Below are 11,181 nucleotides of genomic sequence, written 5' to 3'. Positions count from 1 at the left end.
CGCGGCGAGGGGCGGCGCTGCGTTGTGGGCGGCGCTATTACGTGCATTACAGCAGCACCTGGGCGGGCGGCGCGGCGTGTGCGCGGGGGGCGGCGCTATTACGTGCATTACAGCAGCACCTGGGCGGGCGGCGCCTTTAAGAACCGGCGCCCGCACTCCCCCCCCCCCCCTTCCGTCGCCTCCGGTCGGGGGCGCCGGGGCGGGACCGCGGCCGCCGCGCAGGAAATGGAGGCGTGAGGGGCGGCCCCGCCCGCGGGCGGCACGTGAGGCTGCCCGGCGGCTGCGCCGCGAGGAGGCGGGAGCGCCGCCCTGCCCCGGGGCGGCCCCGCCGCCCGCCCGGCCCGGCCCGGCGCGGAGCGGAGCGGGGCGCCGCGCTGCATGGGGCGCCGCGCACCATGCCGCGCAAGGAGCTGCCGCTGCCCGCGGGCTGGGAGGCGGCGCGGGACTACGACGGCAAGGTCTATTACATCGACCACGGCAGCCGCACCACCAGCTGGGTCGACCCTCGCGACAGGTGGGCGGCGGCGCGGGGCGCGGAGCGGAGCCCGGAGCGGAGCGCGGAGCGGAGCCTGGAGCGGGGCCCGGGGCGCGGAGCGGAGCCCGGAGCGGAGTGCGGAGCGGAGCGGGACGCGGAGCGCGGCCGGGACGGGTCGGAGGTGCCGCCGGGTCCGGGAAAGGGGGGAACAAGTCTGCGGCTCGGCCGCCTTGGCGAGCGCCGCGGCAGCGACGCGTCCTGCCCGGCCGCGGCTCCCCGGGAGCGCGCTGCGAACGCCCCGTGTCGGCGGCCCCGAGCGGCCCGGGCCCCCGAGACCCCCGCGCCGGGCGGGCGGCCGTGGGTGCGAAGCGGCCTCCCGTTCCGTGCCCCGAGCGTGGGAACGGCTGTCCCSCTGGGGAGGCTTTCCAGGAGTGTTCAGTGCCCCGGGAATAGCCCCGGGGGTCCCGTGTGCACCTGGAATAGCCCGCGGGAGGCCTGGGCTCCTGCAGAGGTTTCCCCTCCAGTCATGTGGCTGTGGAATTGCTAAGAACGGGTTTATTTTCAGTTTTTTTTTCAGGAGTTGCATAGAAGTAGATAAAAAGCATTAATTAGGCATGTTCTTATAACATCTTTATCTTGTTAGATGGGAAAAAAAAAACACAAAAAAGACTTTTGTTTAGGGCTAATAAAGGTGTGTGGAAGTTGTGACCTGGCCTTGGTGGGTAATTCCAAGATGGAAGGGCCACCTGGATGGGTGTTGGGTTTGTGCGTGTGCCCGAGTACCGGGGAACGCGGAGCCCTTGCCCTGCGGAGCGCTCGGACCTGTGCACATGGGTTGTGTCGTGTGACGTGTTGGTCGTGYGGTGAGAAACACACGTGGCCTGACAAGGTTTGCACCTGAGTCATCTTCCAGGTGTGCTACTGAGAAAAGCGGCTGAATTAACCCTGTGTCCTGACCCCTTCCCCGCAATTTCCTAAAAATGTGCCAGGTTTTGAGGAAAGTCTCTCCCCCACCCTAGAACCACTAAAATGATGTTTTACCAGCACCTGGGAGATGCTCCTGCCTGCATGGATTCGAGTCCTGCTTTGCCATGCTGAGAAAAATAGGCTCTTGAGTTACCCTTGTCCATGAAAAACAGCTGGTGGGGAACTTCTGAGCAGCTCAAATCATGCCYGGTGCAATGGTGTCCTCATGTATGTGCTAGTCACAGATGTTTTGTAGTGTATTTTCAGTTGATTTTTTTCCTAGGCTTAGCCTTTTGCAGATGTGTCTAAGATCCTGCGAGCAAAATGTTGGTTTGTGTAATTGCTGCTGTGCTTTAAACCTCTGTGTACATCTCCTATCTGAGAGAAAGCAATGGGTATTAGGAGATGTGGCAGTGAAACTGCAAGTTTGGGAGAGCTGTGGGAAGTCGGAAAGGAAAAYGCCTGCCTGGGGTTGCTGGGAGTGCTGCAGTGACTGCACCTGGGTGCTCTCTGCTCTACGAGCAGCACTTGTACCTGGAGGTGGGAGACACAGGTTTGAAAGCTTCCCTAAATTCAGCTTTCCGTTTGGCTTAATTTAGCAGAGTGGCTCCAGGGCATAGGCTTGCACCTGTGTTTTTGTGACARTGCTGGCAGAGGCAATGTGTGAAGGGGGCTTTAATCACCAAAATGCTGTGGGGTGGTCAGGGATGGACACGGATGGAGCATCTGCTGGAAGAGGGCTGTGTGGGAGCAGAGCACTGCTGGAACAGGTAATTTCTAGTTGATCTCATTTTGTCAGGGTGGCTTCTACTTGCATGCCCACTTGGAATATTATATGCTTGCTGGCTGCTTTTTGTTAGTSTTGTTGTGGAAAGTGTGTTAGAAGAGCTTGTTCCCTAAAATGTATGAGTTGGCAGTGAAACGTACTTGTGTGCTTGTCTGGGTGAGTGCAAGGAAATGGTGCTGCAAGAGACTTATCCTCACAGGTGGATTTCAAAGTTCTGGAGGCTTTTGTAACTAAATTAGCAAGAAGGGGGCAACCTGTTCCCCTCTAGGGGCATTTCAGATGAATGGTAAGGGTAGGACAGGCCCTTGGCTGGCAGCAGACCCTGTGAGATAGGGGTCCTGAGAAGCAGGTGCATTTTGAAGCATTCAAGGCAACCTGCAGAGGGTTAAGTTTAATTTTTGTATCTTAACCATGACTATACCCATATTAGAGTGTAGGGGAAAAGAGGAAAAAAAGTCTACCCTGAGCAGTAATTTGGGATTAGGAAGCAGTCAGGCAGCTCAAGTGCTGGAGTGTATTTAGCAAAATGCCCGACTACTGGGGTTTTTTTTTGTACTTGTTTTTTCCCTTGTAAAAAGAAGCTTGAGTAACTGGCTCTGTTTTAAAGCCCTCATTAGCTACGTTAGCTATTTCAGGACTTGCAGGCAGTCTAATGGGACACAAAACCTAATTGAACAGGGGAAGAAGTTTGTCATTCCTGCTTTTAGAAGCCCACGCGGTATTTCAGAGTCATGCACCAGTAGGTACCATTTGGTATAACATGTTGTGTGTCACGGCTGCTTTCTTAACGCAGGGGCTATATCTGCCTTATAAGCTGCATCTTCGATTACCAAATAAGAGTGATGTCTCAGAAATATGTTAGCGCCAGCTGGCATCTGCTCTTAAAAATAGCTGTGAATCGAGAATTGCGTCAATAGGAAATAGTGGAATGGTCAAAATGAGATATCTGCTTTCCTCACACATGGAGATTCGGGATGCGTATTCCAAAGGGTGTGCTGTTCTTGGGTTCTTTAGGGTGAAGCACGTGGGTGCACACTCGTACACTTGCCTAGCTTGGCATGTTTTTAGGGTATTTCCTCCCTCTCCCTATTTTGGATAAGGATAGAATGTTGTTGGTTGATTAGTTGGGTGTTTTTTCCTCCTTAAGGGTAACCCTAAAGCTTTCTAGCTGCAGTTGGTGTTTGGCCTGATAACCTGTCCCATTCTCCAGTTGTGTTCTCATGACTCTTCTTCCAGGCATAGTGGGAGAAGCAGTTTTTTTTTCCTTTTTTTTAGATGGATTTTTCCAGGGTGAATTGATGCTGACTGAACGTGTAACTGGAACAGGAGAATTGGAGCTGAAATCATTCAGCCCTCTTTAATTATGAAAACCAACCTTGTGTTTCTTCTCAGACTCTTAAGACAAGCCCCGTGCTGGAAGAGACCATCAGTGAGGACTGGAGCACCTTTCTGAGATAGTTCCTTCCTTGCTCTGTTGTGTGAGCTCGATTAGTGCTCAGAAGCAGAGCTGGAAAGAGCAGCAATGGTTCCTTCCAACAGAGCATCACCATGGAGTTTACACGTGTACGTGCTGAGGGAGAAGGTGGGCATTGACCTCGGAGCAGCTGAGGGGATTCTTTTATTTCCTTACGGATCATGAATAAAATGAAAATCGGTGTTCAGCTCAGCCAACTTTTAATGTATGTTGGGGAATTGTGGTTAATTATCCAAGTCCTTTTTGAAGAACCTCTTATAAATTGTGGTGTTTAGAAATTTCTCCTTCCTGCTCTGGCAAGGTCAGCGTGCTTGTGGTAATGAAGATTTAGCTTTAACTGCTCAAATAAAATGAAGAGCTCTTGTTCACAGACCCTGTGGTGACTGCTTCCCTCGCTCCCCTGTTTTTAAGTTACATGCATAGATAATTGGCTGAGCAAACAACAGGCAAAACTGCTCCCAATAGAATAATAATTGCTTTTCACTGCCACTCATCCAGTCAAGTGACATCTGGAAGACTCTTGGGTTATTCACAGGAGGTTTCATGTGTAGCAGGAGGATGTAAAGAAGCCAAGTGCTACAGCTGGCTGTGTCCTCCAGGTTTTCCCCGCTTGTGGATGCTTTGGTTGCTTGCTTTGGCACTGCGTGTTTATCCTAGTGCTTGTGGCTTCTGCTGCACAGTGACATAAATACCCAGCACGTTTTAGAAATGGATAAATTGCTCTGCCCATCTTGGAGAGGAGCTGTGGGGATTAATTAGCCCTGATAAAGTGCTCTCTGGATGAAGTGTCAAGCTGATGGTTTGGGACTAATGGTATTGTTTGGTGAGACTATTTAGTTCTCAGAAATACCTCCTGAGCATTTTAAAGAATTCACTCTGGAGAAAAGCTTTATTGATTTCAAGTAAGCAATAAATGGTATTGATCTGCAAGAGGCAGTTATTCATATATGTTCTTTGCAGAGAAGAGATCTATGGTTGTTACTTAACTGTTTTGGATTAAAATCTTAAGTGAGAACTGTTGCCTTAGTGCCCCGCAATGACTTGAGGTGCAGCGATACCCCGCGCTAGCCTTGTGTGCAGAGCGAGGGGCGGCCAGCAAGGGCTGGCAGCTATTTCAGCCTGCCCGGCTCTCCYGTGGCCAGAACAGAAGCAACCAAATCATCTTCTGGGTGCTGCGGCCGCTTGAAAGGTTAATTGAGGATGCTGTTGGGAGCTGCTTATCCACATGGCCTCCAAGAGGATGAGGGGAGATGATAATTGCATGTGTTTAATTAAATCACCTTTACTGCAGCTTGGCTAGTTATGTTGCCCATGTCCTGTGAAGTGTCTCAGGGCTGGGTGGCCTCCCTGGGCTGGCACTGTGGCAGTTGCTCATTCTGATCCAGGCCTCCAGAGAGGCTCCTGTGGTCCTTGCGAGGCCTAGAGTCCAATGTTCTGCTGGCTGAGGAGCTCCCTAGGAACGGTGAAAGTGCAAGGAGGAGACACGTGAGCAGGCGGATGGGACAGGGCAGCAGGAACCCAGCAGGGAGGTGCCTGTCACCTTGGGCTGCTGAGAGCACGAAGGGTTAGGAGAGCGCGGCCTCCTGCTTGCTGGTGGCGTAATGCGCTGGAGCCCAAAGCTCCGCTTGCCTCTGTGCCGGCCCTTACCTGGGCACAGGTCCTCAGCCTCCCATGGTGCTTGTGCCATGGAGCATCGTGCGTTGTGGGTCACCTCGGGTGCTCAGGTTCCCGAGGCCGTGTGTTGGTGCATCTGACATGACTGCTCTGTCAGATGATCTGAGTTTTTAAAAGCAGTTGAGTCGCAGTGCTCTTCAGACTGGCCTTGGCTGTTGAGCCCTGTCCTTTGCCACCTCTTCCTTAACACCTGCTTCCGCTTTGGCTCTGCTCTTGCTGCTTATGCTGCTTAGGTTGACAAGTCCAGGGGACTCGGCTAGTCTGGGACCTGCTGTTCCTGGCCCTTCAGCAGCAGCTGCCTGGGAATTCCCTCCAATCTCCCAGGGCTCCCTGTGAAGAGTGAGGGGATAGAGGGGCTGCAGTTTCATTGACTGCTGTTACTTGGAACTAATTTCTGTGTAGTAGAGACCTATCTTTTTTTTCCAAACTCAGTTTAAGAAAGGAAGTATTTTTAAGATTATAATAGATGTAATTAGGGATGACCTGTACTGCACACAGAATGGGAAAGGAGGCTTTCCTATTGATTTCTGTTCCTCAGTCACTGTCCTCTAGGTTTTTCTGAAATTCCTTCAAGTTAGCTTTGCATCCAGTCAACCTAAGCCACTTTTCAGTTAGCAAGGCAGTACATCAGACTTGCAATTTTACCTTTTCTTTCTTTCTTTTTTGGTGCCTTCAATAGGTATTTTGCCAAGTGCAAGGTCTAAGTATCAAAGAAGTAACACAGAATAGTCTGCCTTGATTGGAAGTTGACTTTAATTCTTATGTGGGAGGGGGGAAAAAGTAGTGGAGAGAGATTCTTTTCCTGAAAATGCTCTTGATTTTTTTCCTGACCTATAACATCACTGTGTTGTCTTTCCAGAATTCATGATTGTCATTCCCTTGTCTTAGTTCAGGTTTGAATTGACTGCTCAGTTTTGCTGATCTATGTACCCCTCGATTTGTGTTTATTTTCCTCTAATTTGCAATGCTTTAGCTTAGAACCATGTTCCTTTGGTGCTCTTTTGAAGTGGAGCATGTCCTTCTGGTTCCTGTTCTTCTTCAGCAGAGTCTAATAAACTGAAATTCCTTGTGAAAGAATAATCTATTAAACCGGGCTAGAATGTGATACTGGAAAAGCTTAATAATAGAAAAGCTGCTACTAGAGCTCTAAATCTTGACCTTTGGCAGGTAACTTTCCTATAGTCCTCTCATGCCAGTGCTACTCTACTGTGCTGTGAGTACAGAGCAGCTCCTCAAGACTAGAGTCTCTCTAGGTTTTTAGTGATGGTCACCTGTGGAGTCACAACATTCTTGTCATCACTGTCACATTTTTCAGCCTGATCTTTCTGGTCCACGAGTCCTTGGCTCCCTTGAGCTCTCCATGGATTGCTTTTACCCAGCAGTTCCCACAAGGGTTCATTGTCAGCAAATCTGCCTTTCAGGAGCACAGGCTGTGTCGTGAGGTCACTCAAGCTGCATTGTTAAGGTGGTGTTTATTCTTACCCGTATGAGCAAAGCATATTTCGTGTTTAGGAACAGTTTCTGTCAGTATGGCTGTTTGGTGGCTGCTGTATTGCTGGAATTTGGAAGCTTGGTTTCCTCTAGAGTCTCTGTCTCTTCTTCCAGTGCCTATTTCCTATGGCTTTGATTCCTGCTACTCTGTCTCCTAGTGAGGAGATTAGAGGGGTGGAGTGTCCCAAGGTCCTCTTTTGGTGCCAGCTAATTACTGCATGAAGAAAGATTGTTCTCCACCTCGACTAGAGATGGCATCCAACCTGGGGAGGTATCCAGAGAGGTGTATTTTGTTGTGCTGCCCTTTGAACTTGTGTACTTTTCCATGTTGGCCCCTCTTTCTGCCATCGCATCTGGGGATTGCTGGAGCTTAGCTGCTCGTGTCCTGGTGGCTTGCTAGGCAGGTGGCTGTGGTGCTCCTTTCTCTTCCTTTTTATGGCCCTTTTTTATGGGGAGAATAATGTAGGGGAGTAAAGAGAGGAGTAACATGTGTAGGAGCGTGAGCTGGTCGTTTGCAGAAGGGTGGCATGAGGCATCTCAGACTCATGCACTTGCAAATCAAGTCCTCTGCTGAGGCTTCTTTTGCACAGAGCCTTTGTAAATGCCCCTGTGCTCCCTGAAGCTGGCGATGTTTTGCGTTTCCTCATTATATCCTGCTTGTCTGGTGGTTGGTAGCTACCATCCCATACCTCTTGCTATGATATGCTAGGTTTCATAGGCACCATCTCCTGTTTTGCATGGTAATTCAGATAAATTGTGTTGTCTTCACTGCTTTAGATGGACTGAGGATCTTTTTTCTGAGTATGGGCAATGGTCTCTGCCTCAGGGTGGCTGTCTGAGTTCTTCTTTCCCAGAGCTCTTTTCCCTCCTCCTATCTTAGAGGAAGACGTGACCACAGCTGGCCATCCTGCAGATGACACCCTCGTGTAGACATGTGAACAGGCAGCAGGTACCTGGCAGTGGAAAGAGATGGTCTTATATGAAACCATATTCTGTCATTCTAGCTGTTGTGTGGCTGCTATTGGGAATCCTTGGGAAAGGAGGGCAGCTGCTGCAGATGAGCTCCTGTGCAGGTGGGAGTTGTTGAGGGTTTGGCCAAGTAGTAACACAAATGAAAGCCATTTGGGTGTAATTCACACCTATAGTGCTTCTGCTTGGAAGGCTGCCTGTGACGCTTGCTTCTGAGGGAGTGCTGTGTGTTGGTAAATGTTTCTTCACACTCGCATTTGGTATGTGACTATCAAGAACACAGTGTCGAGTCTACAGAATAGATTTTGGATTAAATACCTCAAATGAGATCACTTCAAGAAAAATCTCGAGACGCGTATTTGCTTCTCATTTGCTTTGCTGGAAAAGTTAAGCAAATGTGTGGCAACATCTCTGTGTGACAGTAGTAATGCATCTTATTGAGTATATTGCTGAAGACAGGCTGAAATGTTATTTTAATCCTAGTGTCCTAGGATTCAATCCTAATGAACTGTGATTTCATGCTTTTCTGTTGCTGTTTAGAGTGCTCAGTTATTTTTGTTCCTCGGTGCTGGTTGCTTCTTCCTTCTCCCGCGCAAGGTTGGTAGTGCTGTTGCGTGGCTCTTGTGACCATGCTTAAAGGTTATTTAAGCCTTCTGTGAAGTAAACATTTTACCTTAATGATATTTACAAAGTTACATTACTAATTCACTAATGAAGCTGTTGATGTTTGTGAGCCCTACTGAGTGCTCGTGACATCTGTTTTTCTTGTTGGGCCAAACTGTGAACTTATTGTCTGCATAGCTCTATGTAAAGGTAGGGCCTGGGTAGGGTGTCAGTTTGATTCTCCCCTGTTTTAATAACCAGAAGTGATTGACTCTGGTTCCAGTATTGCAACTACTTGAGCACTTGTTAGTGGTGGAGCGAAAAAGCCTGGCCATAGAGCTTGGTGGCGGCTGTAGCACCTCGCTAATCCTGCCCTCGGGTCCCTTGTGCTGTTGGCTCTGGCATTGGGCCGGAGGGCTGAGCAGGAGCCGCATTCCCAACGCTGGAGCAGGCCAGCCGTGCTCAGCTCCCTGCCCTGGATGGTGCGCCAACATTCGAGCACATGTGGGAGCCCCGTGAGCCCGCTGGCTCCCGGGACCCCGTCCCCCTCCTCTGTGCTCCATTTCTGTTAGTTGAAATATCCAAGGCCTGTGTGGATGCACAGCAGGGGCCTGTTAAGCGAGTAGCCTTCCTGTGAACCCCCCAAAGTCCTGAGGCTTGTGATGGAGCCAGTGAGCTTGCCCGGCACCGCAGTGGTGGGCGTGGGGTCAGTAAGGCAGCGGCGTCGCTTGCCGTTCGCCTTTCAAAGCAGACGACTTAAATATCAAAGGTTGCTGCATTCTTAATGCYGTGCTGTGGGCTGTAATTCCATCTGCTCCAAGTCCTCGGCGAAGGTGACACCTCAAAGAGTGTTTATTCATCTCTGGATGTCGCTCTGTCCCTTGTGTGCGCCTGCATGGAGGGCACCGTTTTGCCTGCGGATTGGCTTTCGGAGGGACTCCGTGTGTGGTTACTGGGGGCTGGAGAAACATTCCTCAACTTCTCTGCAATGCTGTCATCAATATAAGATGACATTGAAATGATTTCCATTTCTTCATCTTGGGCAGTGCCGTTTCGGAAATGTCCCCTGCATCCATAGAGGCCTCTGCTACGGCATTGATTTGGCAGTTAGTGAGAGGACAGGGACTCAAGGACGTGATTCCTGTGAGGGAGGAGCCTACCAAGACCTGCAATGCGCTTTTAATAATTCAGCAGATTCGCGGCTCGTTTTGGAGGTGGATAGCAAATTGCTGCCCTGGATCAGTGTGGGGGTTATTTTGAAGGTGCTGGACAAGGGCAGCAGGATTATTTCCTTGGCCAGGGGGTTTCAGACTGGCTTTGCTAGGCCCATTGTACCAGCTAGACTACTGGCGATGGCTTATTTAGCTGAGCTGCTAGTCTGAGAATTCTGCCTTGGTAATATTGATCAGCTCTTGGGTTGAAATCAGTATAATTGATGATACAGTAAAACTCCATTGGAAAAAATTACCCAATCAGTTAAGTTGGATTCTGGCCAGATATTCCCACTGGGAAGAGACTCAAACCTCTGAGCACTCAGGACAGTTGGGTGCAAGGCACAGTGAAGGAACCATTAAACACAGCTTGGCCTTGAAGAGAAGGAGGAAAATGAGCAGCTCCTGTATTTTAGGTAGTGTCTGGGACAGCAGCTAGAGGTGTGTGCTTGGAGCCACGGCAGGTTCTGAACAGGTTACAGCTGGGACTAGACCACTCAACCTTGAATTTATGTGATTCCTGGCCTAATAAGCAACCTAATAAGAAACCAGTGGGCTGCTGGATACAGCACTGGCTGTAATGGGTGCAAGATCTATTCCCAGCTCAGCAGGGTCCCTCTCTGAAACTGTGTGTCCCCTGGCAGGTAGGGAGCATCCCTGGGGACGATGCCTCGGATAGCACTTCCCCCTCTGTGCCTGCTTTGTTTTCTTGTGACTAAGTGGCTTGTGCCAAGTTTTTCCCTGCTGAATAACACGTAGAATGGGTCTTCACTTTCATGTGCTCTTTATCTTGTGGCAGTTGTGAGGACTGTGAAAACTGATACTTAAAAATAATTCTTTTCCAAGACTTTGGAACAAAATTGTATGTATCTGAGAGAAAAAAATATTCTTTCTTTGGGTGTAAGAAGGGGGAAATGCAACCGAGCACTTGGGAAGGATGTATTTTCTAGTAATATCAGTTATGCAGAGATGAATTTAGGTCATGGTTTGCAGTGCAGGAGACTGATAACTCTATCCTGTTGTGTGGAATCCTGTCCTCTAAATTTCAACTGAGGTTCTGGTTGCGCCTCCAGGAGGTCAGTACGTCTGTACGTGCCTCGAGGCAGAGGCCTGGCTTGGAGCTGGCATCTCCCCACAAGTGAGGACAGCTCCTGGTGGAGGGCTTAGCTTGGAAGGCCAGAGGTGGTGATTTAATAAGTCCAGGTAGTTAGGAGCTTGATGTGAAAAAGGTGGGTGTGTGAAGGAGGTGTTTGTAGCTCTTGAGTTAATGAATTTGAGTCTTAAGTATGTTTTTTTTTGAGAGAGAGAGAGGAATGCCTTCTCTTTTCTTGTCCTTCCTGGAAGAACTCAATGTACTTCAATCCATATGAGATTTTAAGAGCTTATTTTGACCTGCTCATATCTTTGCATACAACTAAAGAGTTAGTCTGTTAATCATGTGCATCTGCTAATTGACTTGCAGGGAAGGGAGATATACGTGTGGAAGTAGATGCGTTATGGCCYGGGTCACTCAATCCCTAAATAATATTAA

At 49.6% G+C, this 11,181-nt stretch overlaps 1 protein-coding gene across 3 annotated transcripts in view; it reads left to right on the top strand.

Moving 5' to 3' along the window:
• The first annotated feature begins 383 nt into the window (after positions 1–383).
• WWC1 (WW and C2 domain containing 1) overlaps positions 384–11,181 on the top strand; it is a 58,871-nt gene continuing 48,073 nt past the window's right edge. For 2 of the 3 annotated variants that reach the window (XM_026035697.1, XM_026035696.1), the window contains exon 1: positions 384–514. In XM_026035697.1, coding sequence (XP_025891482.1) covers positions 396–514 — 119 coding nt within the window. In that variant the 5' untranslated portion in view covers positions 384–395. Of the gene's footprint in view, positions 515–8,036; positions 8,097–11,181 lie in introns of those variants that run through there. The other variant, XM_026035698.1, reaches the window with a different exon arrangement.

Source organism: Nothoprocta perdicaria, unplaced genomic scaffold (genome assembly GCF_003342845.1).
Source record: "Nothoprocta perdicaria isolate Ctin4 unplaced genomic scaffold, notPer1 scaffold_165, whole genome shotgun sequence".
NCBI classification, from domain to species: domain Eukaryota; kingdom Metazoa; phylum Chordata; class Aves; order Tinamiformes; family Tinamidae; genus Nothoprocta; species Nothoprocta perdicaria.
The sequence above is the reverse complement of the archived record's forward strand: the minus strand, read 5'-3'. Positions and strand labels throughout refer to the sequence as shown.